The sequence below is a fragment of the Athene cunicularia genome, assembly GCF_003259725.1.
Source record: "Athene cunicularia isolate RWA chromosome 2 unlocalized genomic scaffold, athCun1 chr2_part1, whole genome shotgun sequence".
Lineage (NCBI taxonomy): Eukaryota > Metazoa > Chordata > Aves > Strigiformes > Strigidae > Athene > Athene cunicularia.
Window position 1 is genome coordinate 73,193,176 of NW_020799095.1, and position 24,276 is coordinate 73,217,451.

At 40.9% G+C, this 24,276-nt stretch overlaps 1 protein-coding gene across 1 annotated transcript in view; it reads left to right on the forward strand.

Annotated features, from left to right (window-relative positions):
* Nucleotides 1–24,276, forward strand: part of MYO10 (myosin X) — a 139,919-nt gene that overhangs the window by 50,000 nt on the left and 65,643 nt on the right. The window contains exons 3-10 of the mRNA XM_026842406.1: nucleotides 10,858–11,045; nucleotides 17,805–17,939; nucleotides 18,916–19,040; nucleotides 19,933–19,946; nucleotides 20,068–20,152; nucleotides 20,821–20,924; nucleotides 23,095–23,224; nucleotides 24,132–24,250. Of these exons, the coding sequence (XP_026698207.1) occupies nucleotides 10,858–11,045; nucleotides 17,805–17,939; nucleotides 18,916–19,040; nucleotides 19,933–19,946; nucleotides 20,068–20,152; nucleotides 20,821–20,924; nucleotides 23,095–23,224; nucleotides 24,132–24,250 (900 nt within the window). The remainder of the gene's footprint in view (nucleotides 1–10,857; nucleotides 11,046–17,804; nucleotides 17,940–18,915; nucleotides 19,041–19,932; nucleotides 19,947–20,067; nucleotides 20,153–20,820; nucleotides 20,925–23,094; nucleotides 23,225–24,131; nucleotides 24,251–24,276) is intronic.

Below are 24,276 nucleotides of genomic sequence, written 5' to 3' on the forward strand. Positions count from 1 at the left end.
CTGCACTGTCCAACTGCCTTATTCACATATTCCACCAGTTAATACCAGAAAGGCCATAGACAACCCATTAAAGTTGAGAATGAATTAAATTACTTTTTTATAATTATTGTCTTCCTATGTAAATGGACTATTGATTCATAGCCAGGCTGTTACTTTTATTTGAAAAGATGTAGTCTATTTCTCGCAAGCAGTTTCAACTATTTCCTTTTGATGTCTGTCAGTCTTTCCTTTTAAAAACAAATGGAGTCCAAAAGTTCCATATAGCACATCTTTGACTGCTAAAACTATTTGCCATCTTAGTGCTGATTTCTAGGCGCATGGCTATTGAGCAGCAGTTTGTTGTCATCTAGCAAACTACCTGGCACAGACTTAGATTTTAGTTATTCTGGCTTTTGATTTCTGTTTTCATGCTCTGTTAAAGCGTAATTCCTGCTCTTCTCCTAAAAAAGCCCTTTCTGTAGAAGTGTTCTTAAAACACTGACCACAATAAAACAAGCCTTGACCAGCTTGAGGTGGGCCTGTGCAAACCTCATGAAGTTCAACAAGGCCAAGTGCAAGTTCGTGCAATTGGGTCAAGGCAATCCCAAGCACAAATGCAGGCTGGGCGATGAGTGAGTTGAGAGCAGCCCTGTGGAGAAGGATTTGGGGGCATTAATGGATGGAAAACTGACTATGGTCCAGCAATGTGCACTTGCAGCCCAGAAAGCCAACTGTATCCTGGGCTGCATCAAGAGAAGTGTAATCACCAGGTTGAGAGAGGTGATTCTCCTCCTCTCCTCTGCTCTCATGAGATCCCACCTGGAGTAACTGTGTCCAGCTCTGGGGCCCCCAATATAAGAAGGACATGGACCTGCTCAAGCAAGTCCAGGGGAGGGCCACAAAGATGACTTGGGGCTGGAGCACCTTCCTTATGAGGACAGGCTGAGAAAGTCGGGGTTGTTCAGCCTGGAGAAAAGAAGGCTCCGAGAAGAACTTACAGCACCCTTCCAGTACTTAAAGGGGGCTACAGGAAAGATGGGGAGGGACTCTTGATCAGGGAGTGTAGTGATGGGACAAGGGGTAACGGTTTTAAACTGAAAGAGGGTGGATTTCGATTAGGTATTAGGAAGAAATTCTTTCCTGTGAGTGTGGTTGCCCAGAGAAGGTGTGGCTGCCCCCTCCCTGGCAGTGTTCAAGGCCAGGTTGGACGGGGCTTTGAGCAACCTGATCCAGTGGAAGGTGTCCCTGCCATGGCAGGGGGGTTGGAACTAGATGATATTTAGGGTCCCTTCCAACCCAAACCATTCTATGATTCTATGATTAAAGGACCATGGAAGTTATGAAAATCTGGATATCAGTGTCTAAAATACTGAACAGGCAGAATGAAACAGATCTCTAAAGCTTTGTATTAAAAATACCTCTCCATTGTTCTAGAGGCACTGCTTATTGGTATATCATCTACCAGAATTTTGGTTTTAATTTGCACGTGTTTTCTCTGAAAATCCCCTTCATCTTCCTAAGAGGAATCTATAGGAACGAAGAAGATAATTTTTTTTTTTTTCCTTTTCCTTGCTGGAGGGTGAATTAGACCTACAGACAGCTTTGAAAGTCTCATTTGAGCATTGTGCAATAACAAAGCAGGAAGGAGAACTAGTGTGTGGCCACAGGCCATTTGAAATGAAGTGATGAGCCATTTGTGGGGCCTTTTCTGATTTGAGCTAGAGATTGCCTGGTTAAACTTAAGCTGTGCATTTGTGCACAGAGAACACTGCAGTCTGATGTACAAACCTACATTTACATGCTGTATTGTAGGCCGTGAAAATGATAAAAATCAATGTCTCATTCTGATCGATCATGGTTTTTTGTTCAGGAGGTCACCTCCTCTCTGCTTGGCAATAGTGACAAGAGATACTCGTCCATAGCTGTTCATATAAACAGTCTGTGCACGGGAAAACATTATCCTGACATCCAGTAGATAGGACTGCTGCATGGTAGAGATTGTGTTGTAGTAGTCAGCAAAAAAAATGCAATAAAACCAAGGAGACTTGGTCCTTTTTTTTTTTTTTTTTGAGAAGAAAAAATGCCAGAAACCTGTGACATTCTTAATTAAGGGAAGATGTCTATCTGAAATCAATATTATTGTCTGTTGTTTGGGGTTTTACCTTTGGCTCTAACAATGCTCTTTTATAACAATGCTCTTGTATCAGCTTGTCTTTATATTGGTTTCATATTTCTCAACTGGATTTTTTGGTGCAGAATCTGGATAACACTAGTAGAGTTTCCTCAAATATCTCCATCCACTGGTACAGTCTGTTCAGCAGGAGAAAATTAATGGGAAAATAAGATAAGTTTTAAGTTATTAGTATATATCTCTTAACCTGTGGAGAGCTTCTAATTTTGTGCAGGCTCTTCACCATCTCTGAGCCTTCTGTGGAGTTAAGGTGAAAGATGTGATTGCCTCTGTGCACTGTTTTGGCTATTTACTTTGGCAACTACGGTGGCCAAAACCCTTAAGGGTTTTTAACCCTTAAAAACTAGACAGATCTAGGCAGCTTCAGTTAGCTGCCTAGAACAAGGATGCTATCAATGTGCAAGTTTGAAGCTGTAGGGAGTGGCAGGGTTTGCTTAGTTTAGAAGTTAAGGAAGCTGGGTTGCAAAGCACCACATTTTTCATGAAGGGATAGCAACCTTTGCCCTTGGAGGCCCTTGGGAGCAGGACATAATAATCTTGTGCCAAGGGAAGCTTAAGGTCACATTAGCTGGGTTGAAGGGTCAACATGACAAACAAGGATGCACCTAATAGGGTGTGTTGTTGATCAGCAGTTGCATCTGATCATCTGAAACACGTATTTAAAAAATAATAATAATAATAATCCACAATTCTAAAATCTTCTGAAGAACTGTGCTGGTGAAAAGCAGAAAGTGTGGCTTTGAAAATGCCTTGGTTTGGTATGCTTGGATCTGATCTATGCTCATCACAGGATGGAAAAAGGCCACCAGGCGGGTAGTTGGTAGAAGAGACTGCTGCAGCTTATATCATGGACTGAAAAACATGAGAAGGTGCAGCTAAGCAGTGTGAATGTACCTGAGAAGATCCTTCTCAAAAACAATGACAAGGAGAATATTTAGCAGGTGGGTTTTGGTTATAGGTAGCTGCTTGTTGGCACTTGATCTTCCTAGTGACATTCTGTCATGTTCTGGTTCCCTTCTAAAGGTCCTCTCCTACAGCTAACTCTTTTATTTGTAGTGTGGCCTGTGTGTTTACAAACATCTCATTTTTCAATCAGTTCTACAACTGACCTTGAGAAGAAAAAAAGGACAATTTAGGGATCATAATGTTGTGTGCATTGACAAGGAACACAGAGGTAAAGAAAAGCAAAGCTGATGTAAATTTGGGCAGTTGGAAACCCACCATGAGTCACCAAACGTGGTGAGGGCTGCAGAAGCCCGAGCATGTAAGGATGATTATAGAGTATCACTTTCATCTCAGAAATTACTTGATTGGCTGAAAACATCTAAACTTGTAGTTTAGAACTTCACTTTGATTATTGTTTTTAAGAAAGGAGCTTGGCTTCAGACAGTTTATAATTTAGAGAGACAACTGGATTCTGTCCCACTGAAATTAGCATGGGACTAGCTGAAAGATGGGATATGCTTACCACAGAGAGGATAAATCAAGGTCCTACCAAGAACAAATGCATTAATTATCATCCTTGCCCCCTGTTCTGCCTCCCCTAAAAAGCACTCCAAAATATGGCCCAGCCATCTTTCTCCTTTTTATGCTGACGTGCATATGGTGGTTGACCTAGTTATCTTTGTCTCAGAATAAACTCAGTTGTGATTGCCGACAATCCCTTTACCTGAGAGAACCCTGAACAACGGAGACTGTATCTGCAGTGTGGGGCAGACTCTTCTGTTCCCAGGTTTCTCATTCTGACACCTTGAAATTCAGTGTTGAAAACATAATGATGTTTAATGGCTATTTTGTGGTCTTTCAAATGTTGTCTGCCTCTGCATGTTCTGTGGAAGCACTGATACTGTAATTCAGTAATGTTACTGTAGCTGTCATGATTTAAAGGTATGACATGTGCAAGTTGTGTGGAACAGTGATGAAAATCTTTTCCCATACATTGTCTAAAAGTGACATGTAAGTAGCTTTTCAGTCAGTCAGTTGCACTGCTGTTTTACTTGAAGTTTCCCAATATTAAGAGTAAGCACAGAAAGGAATACTTGTTGAATAAATTGTCAGCTTGATACTAATACCCTTAAAAAAAAAAAAAACAACCCTCAACAAAAAACCCACAAAAAAACACACCCACCCCCCACCCCCCCAAACAAACAAAAACCAAAAACCACTCAAACCCCAAAACCTCCTTAATTTTCATACACAGAATCAGTTCCTTAAATGACTCCAGGAAAGTCAAGGCTTGATCAAAAACAACCCAGAAACATGATTTTTGAGGCATCTGTAACCATGCTTTTGTTTCTTTGAGGGGATAGATTTTTCTTGTCCCAAAGCAGAAAGTCTTGAAAGTGCTATTAAGAGAGCTGGACCAAGTGCTGTTTCTCAGTGTTAATGTATACGTCTGTAACAAAACATGTTAATTCTTTCTTTGATCAGTTCCAACCTTTCTAGTACCAGGTTGTGAAGAATATATTGATTTTTGAGGTCATTGAAGAAGCACAATGATAGAAATTGAGGAATGCAGTCTCCTTGTGCCTGTTTTAATAGCACAAGCAGTTTTAGTTTCTGTTGTGACTTGATCAAAGACTTAGTTCATGAGCAGCACATAATGCCCTCTAACAGAGTCCTCTGGCCTGCTCCTGCCTTCTCTCCCATCCTCCCTGTAGTATGAGATACACAAAGCCTGAAAGAATTCCTTTTCCCTCCCCCACCCTTTTTGTCCCCTATTTATTTATTTAAGGAGGAGGAATGGGATGTTTCAGATGCTAGAAGTCTAGGAAGTACAGTGGGGTACCTTGATGTAGAGGGTGAAAGGAGGTCATGAGAAAACCAATGTGGGATAAAATTGATGACCTTACATGGGAAGAGCAAGTTTGGACAAAACACAGAAATCATAAAGGATCCTCAAACAGAGAAGCAGAAGTCTTGACATTAAAGGGAAGAAGTGATAGGTAGATGCTTGCTGGATATGGAGCAAACCTGAAAAAGCATCTGTGAAGCGGAAAAGACGGAGAGCAAAATGGTCCCTGATATATTTAGTATGTTTGATTTATAGGATTAATGAAGTGATCTTGCATTAGGGCATTTTCTTTTTTTGTTGCTTTTTCTGTGTAGAGAACCTGAAAAAGCTTTTGAAGGGGAAATTTCTTACTCTATTTTTTTTCTCTTTTAGTCCAAAAGCCTAAAGGGAGGCATTTTAAACTGTATTTAGTTCATCTATTGCAAACTCATTTCTTGTAATTTTAAGCTAACTTGAAGAAGTGTATTTTAACCAATAAAGCTTTTCATATCGTTTATATTTGTTGGCATCAAACTAAACTGATTGTGTCTTCCTTTAAAAAAAACCTCAACCCCCCCCCAAAAAAAACCACAAACAAACTCTCATGTTAGGACCGTTTTGACCATTGCATGTTTTTCTAGAGTATTTCTGTGGGTATCAGAAATCTTTGTGAGCTCTTGAACCTTGTTAAAGAACTAATTGGTTTTGAGTGTTTGAAGAAGTCTGGGGTGATTTCAAGACACAGGTTCAAAGCTGATTGCTGTCAGAGGGCAATAAGCAAAACAAAAACAGCATTTGGAGAACTGATGAAAAACCTCTTCCCTTCTCAAGTACATCTTTCATTATGATGCCATTACCTTACTCAATGTCTAGCAGAGAAGGCAGGGCTTGAACTTCTAGTTTTGAAAGTCCTCTTAGAAGATTAGCAAACAATTTTATTTCCTCTTTTTGTTCTAAAAGGGGGAGCAGGAATGTCTGTGGTTTGTGGCCAAAAGTGTTTTGTGAGATGCATTATCAGTGTAAAATTTCAGTAAAAATTTGAAAGTGGAAAAGAAGACCAACCTTTTAACATGGTAATCAAAGTGCTGCATTGGAATTCAGGCTGAATAACTCAAATTTATTCTTGGGTTTAAATAAATGTAATAGTGGTGATACAATAAGTTGTTGCTGGTTTAGTCTAACAAAGTAATTCAAGAGTTTGTGTCCTGTGTGAAGTGTTGAGTTGGTCATGTAACAGAGAAGTAAGCTGTCCTGTTTGTTGACACAGATTTAAAAGTCAGACTTGTGACAGATGCTCTACACATTATTTCTCTGAAATACCCCTCAAACTATTTCAACTGGAAATCTTCAGAAATACTGTCCACTTGCTAGTACTCTGGCAGGTGTATGAACATTTTTCCTATTTCTAACTGCTTTGGAGTGCTTTCATTGAAATAAGTAATTGACTTCAAGAATCAGATTAGAAACTGCAAAGAACAAAGAAAATTTAATTCACTCTTCTCTGAGCTAAGTGGAAGTGATATTATACCTTTTCTGAAATTTTATTCAAGTGGCTGCCTTGTCATGTTAGCATAATAAAATAGCTTAGACATTCTACTTCTGACTGTTAACTGCATTAATTTACCACATGATATTGCCTGGTGCAGAAATCCAGGAGACCACACCCATCCACTGAATAGGCCTGCATGTTTGTGTATCTTTACACTGGTTTAACTTGCCTCTAAGGTGCTTGCACTTGCAACACAGTAAGGTCTGCCCCCGAAGAAAGGTGTTGCATTGGGTGACTGCTGAGGGTCCCCAAGGGGAAGGAAAGCAGAGCTCTGTGATGGTGAAGCGGTGCTCTTCTGCATATGGGTGCAGGTCATGCCGCACCTCAAGTCCCTGACTTTTGGGCTCTGAGAGGTGCCAGGGTAGAGACTAGCAGGAGTAGGATCTACTGTTTATAAAATTATGCTGCTAGTAAGACTGTGTGTGTCATGGCTTGAGCCCAGGAGGAAACTGTGCACAACACGGGCGCTTGCTCACCTCTTTGCCCTCAGGAATGGGAAGAAGAAATAGAACAAAAAGCTCCACAATTGAGACAAGGACAGGGAGAGGTGACTCACCCATTATGGTTCCAGACAAAACCCAGACTTGTTCGGGGAAGAAACAGAACATCAATTTAATTCAAACACTAACAACAACACTTAACATACCTTAAATTTCCCTCCACACCTCCCTTCATCGTGGGCTCAGCTTTGTGCCAGGTTTCTCTACCTCCTTCCTACTCCCTGAGCAGCGCAGGGGGCAGGGAATATGGGGGGGGTGCAGCCAGACCTGACGTGCCTTCCTCCTCAGGGGGAGACTCCCCACACTCTTCCCTTGCTCCAGCATGGCTCCCCTCTCACAGGAGGCAATCCTCCACAAGCTTTCTTACATGTGGGGCCTTTCCATGGGCTGCAGCTCTTTCAGAGCTACTCTGGCATGGATCCCTCCTGTATGTTGCACTCCTCCCAGAGCTGAACTACGACAGCGTGGGCTTCCCTCACCATTCTGGCTGCACTCAGGCACAGCCACCTGCTCTGGCATGCGATCCTCTACGGGCTGCAGGTGGGCATCTGCTCCACCAGTGACCTCCATGGGCTGCAGGGGCACAGCCTGACCTCTCACCACGGGCTGCAGGGGAATCTCTGCTCTGGCACACCTCCCCCCTCCTCCTTTCTTCCACTGACCTTGGTGTTTGCAGAGTTGTCTCCATCACAACTCCTCCTTCTCTCAGGTCCCCCTTCTTAAATACAGTGTTACAGAGGCACAGCCACTGTCACTAATTGTCTCCTTTTTTGCCCAGAGATGCATCTGACCTGGATCTGGGGGAGCTTCAAGAAGCTTCTCACAGGAGACCCCTCACCTGCTACCAAAACCCCTCACACACAAACCCAACACAGTGTAATAGTTACTGGATGGGAAAATTAGTAAACCTGGAAGTGATGTAGGAAATTATTCTTGCAGCAGATCTTGCTTGTGCTGAGTATCTCGGGGGAAATTTACAAAGGCTTTGGAAAGATTTGTCTTTTAATGGGAATGGGAATAACGGTGCTGCTTCAGCTCATCAATACCTTGCTGAACTGCCTTGGGGTAAGGTAGAACTTTCACTTGGGCCAGCTAACTCATAGTGAGTCCATGCAGATATCTGGTTGTGGCTGCTCCTATGTTGAATTATGACACTTGGTAGATGGTAAATCTCATCCACTGTCTGTGAAGAATATAACTCTGTGTTCTTGCCTTGGGATGAGGAAGGCTTGTTTTTTTGAGGGCCTGAGCTTGTTCTGTCTTGTACCATTATAATTTGGTGGCAATCTGTGCATGCATTTAACTTCTGCAAAGAGGTAGTATATACTCAAAGCACCAGAAGACTGGAACCACAGAATTGGACCTATTTCAGTAGAGGTTGTGTTTCTTTACAATTTTGCTGGAAGGAGAGGGAAGGAATTTTTAAAATAGTGACATGTCCTAAACATTACTTCATGAGGTGATTTAGGAATTGTTTTTGAGAGTATCATTTTGGTTATTCAGTAGGTTTCTGTTGTTGCCATAATACACTACCATACATGAATTACAAGGCAATGCAGCCAGTTGACTTTATCAATAAAAAACCTTTTCTTATTCACAATAATGACTGATATTCTGGAAGTGTTTATGTAAGTTAAAAAACATTATGCTTAAGCCATGTGAAAGTTTGCCTCATGTTAAGTGAGTCTGTGCAGAAGTGGGCTACTGTTGTCTGTTGTGATACTTACCATTTGAAATAGGAGAAACAAGACATGTTGCATTGTAGCAAGGGATGGGGCAGTTTTCCCAGTGCTTTATCACAGGAGAATCAGGGAGCATGGTGATGTTGTTCTGTCAGGTACTTGATCACGCAGATTCTACAGAGAGGATGCACAGTTATAAAGTTAGATGGTATCATGTTTTATGTTTTTGCTTCTTTGACATGGCATCTGTTGTGATGGCATGTCTCAAGTTACTCTTCCTACATTTTAGTAAGACTTTAGTTAGACTTCAGTAATGTAAACAGGAAAATCTGTAGCAGTCTGTTTTATTGGTCATACTTGTACTGTATTCATGTAATTAAAAAAAAAAAAATCTTATAATTTTGCCCATGTAATCTGTGCTGAAATATGTATCAAACTGAGGAATTCTGTTCTTGGAGACTTCCTTGTTACTTATTTAAGAATCCAAGAGGGGATGATCCCAGGAAATTAAACTGCTGTCTCAGTGCTGTAATTGCCCTGCAATACGATCTTGTGTTGAAATGGTATCTTTCCTCTAGATGAAGCCTTCTGAGCTATTGCACAGCATGGAGCTTTAATAAAACACATAGATTGAAAGTTCACGGCTCTGTAAAGAGTACTTGAGTTACAGTGAGGAGGAATGTTTCCCTTGCAGCTAATAAAATTGTCATAATTTCAAGGACCCTGATGTAGTCCCCTTAGCAAAAGCTCAAAGCTGCTACTTGTGTTGGACCTGATGGAGGATGAACAGGTGGATAATGGGGAATGTAACAGCAGGGTAACAGTGAGAAATGAGAGCTTATACACAGCAATAATTATTTTTTAATTAAGGAGAAGAAGAGAGAGGCAGTTAGATGTGGATTGTAAATGTGGAAGAGACCGACAGGAAAGGAAAATGTGGGGGAGCTGATGGTCCTTGCCTCTCAGTGAGTGCCCCTGTGGTGACTTGCCAGAGGAGGGGGTGTCTGCAAGGGGAGAACATGGGGCTGTGTTTCTGTGGTGTGCAAGATGCTGCTCACCTTATCCAGCCCTTTCTGGAGAGTGTGCTGCGAACGTGAAGAGAGCCCCAGTCCTGCTGTCAGCTTCACAGCTGGTTCCTGTCGGCAACAAGGGGGTTGGCTGTTGGTGAAGCATCTGTCTGTACGTGGGGACCTTGTTACAGCGCTGGAGGCTTCACAGCCTGGCTCTTTGCAAGTCTGCAGCAGGGCTGTTGAAGCCAGGTGTCAGCATCCTGCCTGTAACTGCAGAAAGGGTGATTAACGAAATGAAATTATATCGCAGCAGTAGCACCACACACACTGTATGATACTTCAGTTAATTTCACATGCCCCAGAAATGTACTGGGAATTCTGGTGGGGGGCATCAAGCATGTTATTTCCTGCCTCAGTTAATTTGATTTTATTTGAAAAATATATTGAAGTGGATAGAAGGTGACTGAGAAAATGAACAGCATTGTGAATAGACTGTTGCAAATGATCATGTTACCACAGCCTAATGAGTTAAGGCAATGGGAATGGGCATAAGCTGCTACCTGGGTGGTTTTAACTGATGTGTTCTCTAATTGCAGTGGGATAGAAATGAATGCCTTGTCAGCTGCCGTTGTACTTCGAACTACTAATAAATTAGGTTGCAGAAAACCCAGTGCTTTGGAAGCATCTGACAGTTCATGTTCTTTTCTTAGGGCCTGCTACCATATAATGGTGTTAGTGCCTAGCATAATGTCTGATAGTTCTGTTTTAAAAATGAATAGCAGAGGAGCACTTAGATACTCTATTTTACAATAATACTTGGGAGACAGGTTTTATTAAGTTCAGCAAGTCCCTAAGAATGCATGAGAAGCAGCTGTAGACCAGTGCTCATAGGCATTACTGTGCAGCTGTGAGTGGCGTTAAGGCAGGGATTTATATAGCCCAGAAGCTCTGTGCTGTAGGTGGGTTAAGCGTGAAAACATGGTAGAAGTGGAAACAACTTGTGCCTTTCTGTTGCTTTTGTTGAAAGGAAGAAAGGGAAAAATACTAGCAACTTTTATCCAGAGGATTGCTAGGTTTTTGCAGATGTGTATTTGTTGTCTTTCATTTGAGAAGATTCTTAATCTGTTCCACCCTGCGTATAATAACAACTCTGGGGGGGCTGTGTGCTTGCAGACATACATCGGTTCAATAGTTGCCTCCGTGAACCCTTACAAGAGCATCCCGGGACTGTATGACTGCGCTGCCGTGGAGCGATACAGCAAGCACCACATGGGAGAGATTGCACCTCATATCTTCGCAGTGGCAAACGAGTGCTACCGCTGCCTTTGGAAGCGCCACGACAGCCAGTGTATCCTCATCAGGTAAATGGCGGCTGCGGCTGCTGCTTTGATTATTGCTGCTGGTGAGCCTTCCAAGGTGGTTTGGGAGCACGGGCTTGGGCTCTGTATTGTTCTGTGGATCTCTAACAAGATGTTAATTTTTCTTCGGCATCTTACAGTTCCAAGTAGTGAAAAAATCTGTTGTATTTTTGTGCATTTTTTGCTGCTTACCCATCTAATGTTACTCTAAGTGCTTCCCCCACCGGTTTAAACATCCCTCTGAAGCTCAGTAGTTTGTCGCCACTAGACCCTGAACCCTGTTTCTTTTCCAAGAGGAAAAGAAAAAATAACCACCAGTCTTGAAAAATGTGGTAAATAAGAATAGCAAAAGAGAAAACCCTCCGTATTTCAGCCACTTAATTCTGCCTGATTAATCTTCCTTGCTTAATCTCGTTGTGCTTTAATTTAGTGGTGATTTAACAGCTTCACATTTGATCTACTGTGTCACTGGTATTCAGGATCTCACTCGGGCCAAACCTATGTTGAGAGCAGTTGGCATTTCAATAGCTTTCTGCTGCTTTCAGCTCCTTCTTCCTTCTTGCTTTAGAAAAACTGAAAATGCAGCCAGCTCTTTGGTCTTTCCCCTGCCTGCCAGCTCAGCTGCGTTGGCTCACACACAGGCAGGGAATCCAAAGCCTTGCCTGCCGGATTGGGAGGAGCAGCTCAGTGGCAGTGGCAGCATGACATCAGCCATCGGGCTCTGGGCCAGGGGTGGTGTTCAAGACGGGGGTGAAAGAGCTGGTGTTTGTCCTCCCTCTCCTCTCTTGCCTTTGCAGTGTTTTTGTGCTTAAGCCTGTTTGCTCTCACCTTCCTGCGGCACAAGCATGGGGATCTCTTCAGACACAAGGTGACACAATTTCGGCTGTCTCCTGACCTCCACAGGAGCCCTTGTGACAGCCATGGGACCACGGCATGGGGCAGCTGGTAGGTTAGAAGGGATGAGGCAGAGTGAGATCAGCACCTTTTGCAATAGACAGTTTCTACTGGCATTTAAGATTATAGGCCAGTTTGCAAGGCTTCCTGGGTAAGAGAAGGATTTGGTGCATGTAGTTCAGCACTCAATCTGTTGGAAATGTGGATCAGATGCAACACAGCTATGTGTGGTTCCAACTGAATGCAAGCTCTCAGGTCACAGTCCCCACCTGCCTTCATCTCTAGGCAGGTTCTGCCCATCAGTGGCACAGAGATGGAGGGGGCTGAGTGTGTTTTTAATCTTTCTTTAACTCTGTTTCTCCTTTTTATTATTTAATACATAGTGCTGAGTATATTTTAAATATTTTTATACATAACGCTGAGTCCAGGTGACACTTCAAGAAAAAATGAAATGCACAGAGATCTTTGTCTTGTGAAAATAGCTAGCCTGGAGTCATGTTTTTCTGTTTTAATGCCAGTAGCTACTTGTGAACAGCCCATGTACCCAAATTTTGGGGACCAAAATAATTTCTGGTGCCTAGAAGATAGCCATCGGTATTTTTGTTAATGCCATTCTATCCTGGCCCACGTATTTTACCTTTCCTTCTCATTCCCCACAACCTGCCAAGACAAAACCAGGCTGTCTCCTAAAAAGGACATAAGCTCAAGTCTCTGATGTTCCAGAGAAGTCTCCAGCACTCCCTGCTCTGTAAACTATGTGCCTTGGTGCAGATAAGCCATAATATGGAGAAGTTTTGCATTAACAACCCCTTTTAAAATTGTTTACTGTGGTCATGGATTAAAACGATGATTTGTATAAGTTCAGTGTTTCAGACAAGTGCTGCAATAAAACCTTATAAGGGTATCTTGTTTCTACAGAAATTGAGGGAATGTGCAATTCAAATCAAAAAATGAAAAGTCAAATCTACTTTCCCAAAACAGTATTATTAGCTGTAACTATGAAGAGCTCAGAGCAGGATTTTTAAAAATTGCTGAAGGTTTTCAGTGGCCCTTACGAAGTTGAGGAAAGTCTCTGTGATCACGTACTTTGTTTGGGGTATCAGAAGTGTGCTTGTCATCTTCAGCATGGTGGTTATTCCTGTATCTTTTACTGGTTTAGGATTAGATGTTGCAACAAGTCACTGTCAGGCTTTCTTGATTACTACTGGCATTTGAAAAAAATGGTCAAGTGGAGCCCTGCAGTGTCTGAGTTCAGGCAAATACTCTGGTCTTGTATTTAGTGTAAGAGATAATAAAAAGGAAAATTCTGTTGCATGACGGAAACACAATAAACAGATACATCCAGTTAAAATGAGTGCATTGTTCGTGTAGACTTCACATTCTGATATGCGGTTTCACCTGCTACTGATTTTGGGAATCTTAAAAAACTCAGTAGCAATCTGTAACAGCCCTATGAGGTATAAGGTCCTGAACGCTTTCTTGTGCTCCTCTGGACTTGAAGTGCCCCCTGCTGGCATCCAGAATTAGCTCAGCTTTGATTTGGAGCTTTCTTAAGGCACTGGGTTCAAAAACTTGTGAAAAAGCTTCTACTGTTTTGAAATGCTTGGGATGTTTGTCTGAGTAGGGTAAGATGAGAGGGTTAAGGCAAGAACCTGAATTAGTGACTCAAAATGGAATATAAATGCAAGACCCATTTTCCCAGTATAACCATACAGACCAGAGGTGAAAAGGAAGGAAATACAGAAGAGATTATATTAGAGTCATCCAAAGATGCTTATTTATCAGCCTGTGTTATATAGGCTTATTTTAATTCATGGTAGTGCTGCATAAAAAATGACTTAGCAACCTAAAATGCTAACAAAACAGCACATTGAAGAAGCTGTGCACAACACGTGCATTAGAATATTTACACAGTTGTGAATGGCATTTTCGCCCTCCCAGGCTAAAAATTGTGTATCTGGCTATTGAACTAGGTATTTCATGTAGACAAAAACACCTACATCAATGAATGCTGAGTTTCATGTTGCTCTGAACCTTACCACAGAGTCCAGTTTCATTTAAAACAAAGAAGGAAAAAAAAAAAAAAAGCCTGCCACAGTTGAATTTGCTGCTACAACAGACATGTTAAAAAAAAAAAAAAATTATTAACATCTGATTTTTCAGCTGGGTGCCTCAGCAGCAACATGAAGAGAGTCTGTCTTACTCAAGAAATAGCCAAACAGCTTGTCCTGATGTAAGGAAGGGACTGAGTTCCTTCAGGATTAGTTCACGTTCACAAGCTGGGACCAGGTTCAAGCTTCCACCCCTTTATTGTAAGAATAGGAGACTATCTTTAAGGCGTTCTTTTGTTGCTGCTCTGTTAAAGGTGGTTGAGTCCATGCGCAAGCAAACACATGCTCTTACTCCCAGATACAGTGGCAGTTGATTGGCTTTAAAGCACTCGAAGTGTAAAGCAGTCAAAGAAGCAGCAACAGTCACCCTGAATGACACTCAAGTCAGTGCTGTGAGTGGGAAATCACAGTCTGACACCAGTTTGTTCTCTGTTATCATCTGATGGCCTGTTGTTGTTGTTGTTATTCAGCTTGAAAATCGATGTGAACCAAAGTACTCTTTGGATGAGACCCAGACTTGTGATGGTAAGATGTTCTTAGGGGACTGACACCAAAATTCATATGTGTGTTTGATGAACAGTATTTGCTGAAAGGGGCCTATTTTGTCTGTGTGTATTTGTCTTTGGGATTTTAAAGCCAGCAGACAGAATTGAGAAGTATTTAGAGAAGTGTTGCTACCACCTCACTTGTGTTATGTCCTTCAGAATGAAGAGTCTCTCTTGGTGCCCCTTTTTCCACTGTGGCAGTCCAGACTCCAGGCTGCTGTGCCTTTAGCAAGATGGCCTGTGTGGGACAAGTCATGGAGAAAGTCTAAAGATCCCCTAAGTGGGGGCCTTGTGGGTTGCTGTCGCACAATATATTCCCAACACTCAATGTGGTGGTGTGGAACGAGCTGGGCACTTAAACTCATGGGGTGGAAAGGTTGTTGGAAAGGTTAACTGTGCACTAAAAAATTCACCCTTGTTAGGTGCAGACTTTCTAAAGAGTCTGAAAGATTAATCCCACTTAGCCTATTGTTAGTGTATTATGTACTGTAGGGTTGAAGAAACAACTTTAAAGTTTAGCATGCTTGTTTTTTATTTTCATCTCATTATTAATAACCATTTTTTGTAAAGCATTTTGTAAAGGAAAAATGCAGATCTGACTTGATGCACATAAAATTATTGGTTCCTCTGCAGGGGTGAGATATTACTGTCATGCCAGAGGGCTTCAGGAATACATTCACTCGGTGCTCGATAGTAATTGTAAAACTGAATAGAGCAGTTACTGGTGGATTAATAGAGAACACTGGGTAAATCCATCCTTTGATAGTATATTGAGTAATTTTTAGTAGCTTTTTTCCCCCTTGCTTGATATGCAGGACTCTGTGGAACTTGGGGTGGTTCAGAGGGCAACAAAAAGGAGCAACCAGAGGTACAATGTGGCTCTGTATGGGGAGTGGCTAATGGAGATGGGCAGCTCTAACTGGGGAGACTTAGCATGAAGACATGCACAGCAGAGAGAGGGAGTGCTGTGATAAGTTGTTGGTTTCTTCTTCCAATATGAGAATTAGAGGGCATCAGATGAAGCTAATAGGGGGCAGATCTGAAACAAGGCACGTTCATATGCTTTTTAAGGGAGTATGACTAGAAGCTCATAGAAGATAAAACTGTTGAGAGTTTCAAGACACATAGAAATCAGGTTTAGATCAGGAACCCTCTGAACAGCAAATAATTGAAAGCTGAAAGAACACAGAAGGGAAGTATTGGATGTCTTCCTTGGACATCTCTATATGGCAACTGTCATAGGACACTGGGCAGGTAGATCTTCGGCCTGATCCAGTTTTGAGCCCCTCCTGATTTAAGAAAATATCAAGAGCATATGATTGTGTGTAATACCAACTGCACCAGAGATAGGCACAGGAAGTATTTTTCCATCAGCTTTGAGTATCTCACTTGTAGAATTGCTCTTATGGTGGGGTAACATTCACGTTCCATAGCGCTACAGGTGCTCCAGAACATGGGACAGAAGGTGGGGACAGAAGGAAGGATGATGTCAGTGAAAGAGCTGATGTCCTCCTTGGCACCCATATCCCTGCTGTTGAGCTATTATACGCTGCTCAGAGGGTTAGAATTTAGGCAGGAAGAGGTATGTATCACTTGATGATTTTTTTTCACTAGACAAGGATAGTGCAAGGGTTTGTGAAGCTCTTTCAAAGCTAGCAGTAAGAATATTAAATATTTGCTTTGTTGGCAAAGGAGCACGAGTGACTGAGGGCCTGCAAATAGAAAGGGAGCAAATACCAAAAAGCTCAGATATCAAAGGTAAAACAAAAATACTACAGAATTTTGAGTTGATGGAAGTATGATAGATGATTCATACCTGCTGGAACATATCAGCAGGTGGCATGTCTGTATGAAGTTTTATGAAGTATTTTAAAGACTCTGATTCTTTTTGGAAAACACTTGAATCTCAGCTACAAAACTCTGTGCCTCATGTTTTCTGAATGTATCTTCCCTGATTATTTTTGTAATTGTTGGCATTCACTTGCATGAAAATGCCATGCTGCTTTGATGTACCTTTCTTCTTTGCTTTTTACTAGAAAGCATCATTAGACTTTGCTATAGGCTAAAATCACCAGGGTCACTACTCGGCTGTGGCACAACAAAAGACTGTCAAATAAACTAAGCTTGTTCCACATGCCCAATAATGTTCCATGAAAGTCAGAGACAAAACTCCCACTTGCTACAATGAAAAGGCTAGGATAAAACCAAAATGTACCTCCTTTCATTGGGAGTAGACTGGAATTAGGCACAACTTAATTAGGAATTAGGAAAACTAGGAATTATGCTGCAGTTTAGGATATAATGAGATTACTTCAGACGACAACTAAGCAAACTAGACAAACTGTAGCTGCAAGTTATGTTTGTTAATGGCTCATGGTGTGTTTTAATTATAAGGCTACATAATTGGAGGGAAATGATACTGGGGAAATGAGCCAAATTTATACCTTCCCTTTTTAGAGTTAGTTTTGAAGAAAAATTGAGTATATTGCCTTCTGTTTGTATCAGCAAGATTGCTTATTAACAGTTTGTTTTTAACATGTCAATTTAGTATTATCAAGTAGCTTTGTTCTTCTATGGCTGAAGATGAGAGGTTTTACATCTCCAGTGACAGTGATGAGAGGTGAAAATTGTATATTTTGAACTCATGTATCTGGTTTATTTGGATTTGCATATCAGAAGTTTGTTTAAAGAATATGTATCTAAGAATATCAGTATGTATTACACTAGTAATTGTTATGTGTTATAATATGTATTGGGTGTCTTTAACCTCCTTCTCACAGCAGGGCTCCCTGCTTACCTAGACTGCTGCAACATAATTGCAAACTTTCCCAGCTTAATTCATATTCTGGACTTTCTCCCTGACCATTGCGATGCTTTTATTCTAAATTCAGTTTTCCATGTTGGTGAGAATTGTTAGATAGTTGTTTGTATTCAGAGAGCTCTTTGTTGCCTCATGGGTGTTGTGTACATCCTTACACAATCAGTGCCTTGAAATGCTGTGTAAACAGTGATATGAAGTCTGAAGATAGTTTGCATTTTGTGCTGAATGTCATATTCAGCAAGATTAAAAGGGTATTCTGCTGCTGTTTGAGTATAATTTCTAATCACCTCACACTCCCTGACCTCCAGTAATTTGGAGTTTGGAGGGCTGGCCGGAGGGCTTTTCTCCTGGCAGGTGGAACTGTACAAATGCTTTCCTCCTCTTCTTTCAGTGGTGAAAGTGGTGCTGGTAAGACAGAAAGCACTAAGCTAATTCTCAAGTTCTTGTCTGCAATGAGCCAACATTCACTGGAGCTGTCCTGCAGAGAGAAGACCTCCTGTGTCGAGCAAGCTATTCTTGAGAGCAGGTACTAGATCTTTCAATATACAGGTATTTTTTTTCCAGAAGACATAAGCCTTGTCATTGAAGTAAGAGTTTGCAATGTAATTAAAGATGTGGGTGCATATACTGGATAATAAAATGACTACTGAAAGGGGAGAAATTTTCCATTCAACAAAACTACCTGGGCTGCTCGAGCAAGTTGTGAGCACAGTATACCTTAATGAAGAAAAAGATGCAGAGTTTTGAATTGGATGATGCTTTAGTGGTGGCTTATATTTTTGTGTGGGGCTGAATTCAGAGTGAGGGAAAGGGCTGGTGGGAGAGAGAAACCACTGGTTTGGTTTGTGTAGCCTGGGGATAAGGTGGAACAAAATACAGCATGGTGAGGTTGGAGTGTGCAAGTGGTAAAAGCATGCTGAAGAAAGGGAGGATAAGAAGGACTGATAAGGCAGATGAGTAAACGCCTCAGATAAATTAGACACACTCTATGCAAGCAAAAATCCCCCCAGTGTTCAAATGAAATAACACATGGTTCTAAACTCTTTAAAAACAAAGGCAATTTGAGATGCTTTTACTTTTATTTATCGTGCTTCACCTCTTTTTTACCTGCTGTATCTTGATGTAGTTATTTTTTTAAATTGCCTTAGAACAATGACTATTTCCCCTACATCTGTCTGGCAATTTGCATGTGCCGAGATTTCTTATTTCTACAATTTGAGTACTGCAATGAGAAAGGCATGCATCTTTTGAGCAGTTACAGATTAAGCTGCAGAGTAGTTTAGTATGGTTAATCTTCCTGTTGCTCGAATACTTGCATCTTTTGATAGAAAATTGAGCGGCCTGTTGTTTATAAATTGAGGATAATACTAAGGATGTAGGCTGTGGCTGAGGAGGGTATCAGAAGTGAGCTTTTCAGAGTGCTATTTCTTTCACCCGTCCCATGTGAAACTGTTGGCATGCTGATCACATGTTAATGCTCTTGTCCTTCTGTATTTTCACAGCCCAATTATGGAAGCTTTTGGCAATGCAAAGACTGTTTACAACAACAACTCAAGTCGCTTTGGGAAGTTTATTCAGCTGAACATCTGTCAGAAAGGAAACATTCAGGGAGGAAGAATTATAGATTGTATCCTCATTTGGTGATTTTACCCCTGGCTGCGGGCAGCCCCTACATACCTCCTCTGCGGAGGTCTGAGAGAGAAGTGGCTCGCCCTTGTCTGTCCTTTCACCTCTTCCTGAAACATGCACAATTAAATTCAACTGAGTTAGGTGGAAAAGGGAAGCAGTAACAGCCAAGTCTGCATGTGTTTGTGCACATGCACACATGCTTTTGTGGCAAGGTGGGCTTTATAATCTCTTGGAGGATCAGGATTTTGTATTGCTACTGCTAGCGTGCATATTCCTACACGGTGAGATAAAACAGCCTGAGTTCTTGGCGATAACTTCATTTGTCAGCTATTTCCCTCATTTATTATATTCAAAGATAACCTTCTTACTTTTCTGGAAAAGTACTTGAAAGAGCAGAGCTGTTGAATTTCTGCCGTGTGAGCCTGGGTGGGTCAAATCCTTGGATTTGTCCTGCATTTGGCAAAATTGGATCATGAGCCAGCTCCACCAGAGGTATGGGAATGAGCAATATACCAAGAAGATCCTACCTAGTCTTTTGAACATAAGCTGCTTTTGCAGTGCAACAAATTTAATCCCTAAAGCTGTGTCCAAGCTTTAGGGAAAAGGAAGAGTAAAGAAAAGCAGATGTAGTTTAAAATGCAGAACACGACAAGTCCAGTTTTGATGGGATGGAGGAGAAGGAGGTGTGGGAACACATTGGTATTAGAACTGCTGCAGTATTAATCATTGTTGCCACATTATTCATCTTGTTATGGCAGTAGGCATGTCATAAGAAAAGACCATGATGCTCTTCCTATTGTCTCAGATGAAAGAAGGAAGATTATAAATAATTTGTGCATTGATTGCTGTTTACTTTATTCCTTGACTAAAGTTTTTCTTCCTGGCCATAGATTTATTGGAAAAAGTAAGTTGACGTTTGATTTTGGTCAGTTAATTTTGTTTGATTTAATATTTTCTTTGAAATTGTGGATAAAATTTCTTAAAAATGATTGCTTAAATGGAAACAATTTTTTTTACTTTGACAGAATCGTGTAGTAAGACAAAACCCCGGGGAAAGAAATTATCATATATTCTATGCTCTGCTGGCAGGGATAGAAGAGAGAGAGAAAGGTGAGTGGCAAAGCGCGAGTCACACAACTGTAGTGGCTTTCTGCTAGCAATCAGCCATGGTGACAGCAGTGGAGAATTTAACTGCAGAAACCCGCTGACCCAAGCAGAAAAGTTAGTTATTTATTCAGCTGGGATTCAGTGAGTGTGAATTTGAGCTCAACTTGATAAAGCAACCTGCTTAGTTGAAGAATGTCACTCAGCTGCCATTAATTTTTCCCCCAGCTTCTGCTGTGGCCCTGGGAAAATTACTTGGGGACAAATATGCCTCATTCTGTTCAAGCTGAATATTTTCACTGGTACTAAATAACTCCACAGCAACGAAGAGAAATAATTCTGGTTCCTCTAATCCTCTCTCATAAAGAATAAATCCACTGAACAAAAGAAATTACATTTGTATATGTGCAAAATTGCCTAAAGCTATGTCGGCATCTCCCTTTGGGCCTTCTCTCTTTGCATGCTAAAAAGTAGAGTTAACTCCGTAGTGCAGCTAAATAAAGCAAAAACCAGCAAAGCAAAACCCCATATCTGATTTTAATATAAAACATTGTTTCATGCATCATCATAATTTCTGACCAAATTAATTGTGAGCTGTTTAACTCTGACATAGAAATTTGTGGAGTGCTTTTGTTTTGGGATTTTTCACTCATTCTCTTTTCTCTCCTCATTAGATGCTTTTTACTTATCTGTACCGGAGAACTACCACTACCTGAATCAGTCTGGATGTATAGCGGATAAGACAATCAGTGACAAAGATTCTTTCAAGGAAGTCATTGTGAGTTTTTTCCCTAGTTCTTTATGCCTTAAAAATGGTAGAGGTTCAGGCACCTGGGGCCATTGACAGACCAAGGGACAAAGCCTTCTTGTGCTTACCTGCACGTGCAGCTCTCTCATTGAGGCACTAATCTTACAAGGAGCTACATTTCTCATACACTTCACTGTTATTTTGAGCATGTCTTTACCTTCCCTCCAATATTTGATTTTTACTGTATCATTTCAAAGTGTGCTGTGATTTACTGAAATTATTACATTTTGGAATGAAAATAATATCAGTTAGGAAGACAGTAAGGCATTTACATGCCTTTGCCCTTCCCTGCATTGTTTCATAGTGCAGCTATGTCTGCTTCCACTGTTTTTCTGTCCTAAAGCTTTGCCCGGGTCACGTAGCACCTACTGGGTCAAGTCTGCAGTGCAGCACGTGGGGAGCGAAGCACCTGGCCTTCCATGGCTCTTTAAGTTGCAGCTGGGAAATCCAGTTGTATGGAGTAACTTACGCAACAGAGTGGAACAAAATGTAAACACCAGGTCCTGATGGAGTCTTTCTCTGAATGGCTATAAATCTTATACCCACACCAATTAGCTACAGCAATTTGTCTATACTGACTGATAAGATAATTGCTAATTGCTTACTGTATCACCAAGGTGATATGTGTTAGGTTTTAAAAATCAGACAAAAGATTTGGGTTTATGCCCTTCACCAAACTATTTTTGCTTATCTATGTTAATCTCTTTGCCAGATTGACAAATTAGTGTGTAGTGGATGCAGCAGTTATTTAGTGTAAAAAATCCTCATCAAGTATGGCAGAAGGAGCTGTTGGAAAAGTTGGTAACTTATCTATATTGTAGTCACAAGCTCAAGTTGATTAGTGTGACATTTAATTTGTGCTGATTGTTCCAGGGTATGCAGAGCATGAAATCAGCTGGGCAGGTGATGCTTGCTTGCTGTGGGCAGGCTTGGAGCAGGGGCTGAGGCTGCCATGCTGCATTCCCAGGGCAGGAGGAGGGCAGAAACCCCACAGTTTGCCCTTGCCTGGCTTTTCCTATTATGGTCATCTCCTTTGCCTATTTTTATTATGGTTTAAGCCCCAGAACTGTTACTTAAGTGAAACTTTTTTGTAGGAGGCAGGGAGGAAGCGCACGGTGAGCGTGCAGATGAACTCCTAATGCTGCTGCCTTTCTGAGAGCTCTGTTGTGAAAGGTCTTCTATACAAAATAAACCTTCAATCATCTGTTCACTGCTTTTAATTCTGTGATGAGTCTGAGGCTTTTCATTTTGTAATTGATGATTTATGAAAGATAAAATATGTCTTGTGTCATCTGTCAGACACCTGCAGTGAACATAACGTGATGAGCCTAACTGTAAGGGTATAAAACTGTGATCTGCTCTTAGACAGGCTCGTATTAGACCCAAATTTGGGAAATTCTAGTAATTTCAAAAGACATACAATTACTTACCCCTTCTGTGTCAGAGAAAAGTGTATGTTTCTCCTCTCGTTTTAATACTCGGTTAGATAGAGATTTTCTATTCTCCTCATTTATGTAGTTGAGCCTTGATTGTTGCCATATGGGTTATTCATAAATTCAACACATTTTATATAATCTCTCTTTCTTGTTCAGTTTTGCTGTGAGATGTGAGACTACACTGGTAAGATGATTGGGCATTATGGCTCGCCCAGAATATGCTGCAGAAGGTCTCCTCTGAATTCTCTGATGTTGAGACAAGAAATGAGCAAATCTTAGATGTTGCTGTATTTCCTCCCCCATGCCTTGTTACCTACCAGGCTAATTGGCAAGATTTTGTAAAAACTCAGAGGAGGTTATCAACTCCTAATGCAAATTAGTGAAATCATGTCTGATGCATGACTCAGTAGGGCATTCCAGTATTTATACAATTTTAATGAAGAGTTTGAAAGCAAATTACGGCATCCTTACAGCATCAAAATGAGATTTCTTAAAACCAGTGATACTTAACCTGTTCCAAGATGGCCTGTCACATCTTACAGTGTATTTGATTTGGGATGAAACCAAAGGAGTTAACTCCCACCAGCTCTCTATCAGTCCTGACTTGCTTTTCTAAGGCCTGACAACACAGTTGGTGGGTTTGTCCTTGTCCCCATTTTTGAGTCAGTGTGCACCTTATCGAAGAAGCTCACATGTCATTCCAGACTGCAATGGAAGTGATGCAGTTCAGCAAGGAGGAGGTGCGAGAAGTTTTGAGGCTGTTGGCTGGCATTTTGCATCTAGGAAACGTTGAGTTCATCACTGCTGGTGGGGCACAGGTGTCCTTTAAGACAGGTAAGAAGGCTATGCATCCAAATAGATATGTTTCTTGAGGCTGTGAAAGCTATATTTGTTGCTAGTGTATGTGACCATGTCGAGGACAAACAGTGAAAGGGTCTTACTGCTTTTTAGCATCCGTAAATGTTGAGTAGAATGTTATTTTTGTTTTTTTGACAGATAAGGAAAATTAGTCTGTTAGGTCTTAATTAGGGAAGACCTTGGGCACATATTTATTCCATTAATAGTAGTGAAATTCCATTTTAATTCCTTCTTTGAAATATTCTCAAATTGATAAAAAATAAGTATTCAAATACGTTCCTTAGGTGAGATCTCCACTGAAGGTATCTTTTGTTAGAGCTTTTACTATTTCAATTGCAAATCTGAAAGTATGTGCTGGTATGTCTAAAGACTGGCCTGGTGAACATTTTAAATGTTTGTTCAAATATGACAATAAGCAGTAGTATTCCATATTGCTTAATATACCACATCATAGCACAATTGCAAATCAAAGCATGCATGTAAGAAAAACATCTAATGGGTTTTCTTTATCCTCATCATCCTGAGGGAAGCTGAAACCCATTCATGTCAACAAAGAGTGAATTACTGTTTGTATCTGGAAAAATATGTTAGTGTAAGTTTGAGTCCTTGACATGTTACATTAAGAGGAAGGTAAATATTTCTGACTTGTGATTAATTTCTACTGCTAAATTCCTTCAGTTGTGTGTATTTATGATACTGTGCCTTTTCATGAGCAGCAAAAACATATCCTAGCATTTCTAGTTGTATTTTTATCTCTAATCCCCATAATTTTAGAAGTTTATTAAGTGGTGGTGGTGTTAGCAATAATAATAATAATACAGCAAATTAGTTTCATAACCTTATATATTTAAGGACATATTTGTATTTGTCTCTTTTTCGCCAGCTCTGGGTAGATCTGCTGAACTACTGGGGTTGGACTCCACACAACTAACTGAAGCGTTGACACAGAGATCAATGATACTCAGGGGAGAAGAAATCCTAACACCTCTTAGTATACAACAGGTAAAGGCATCTCAGCTTTGACATGT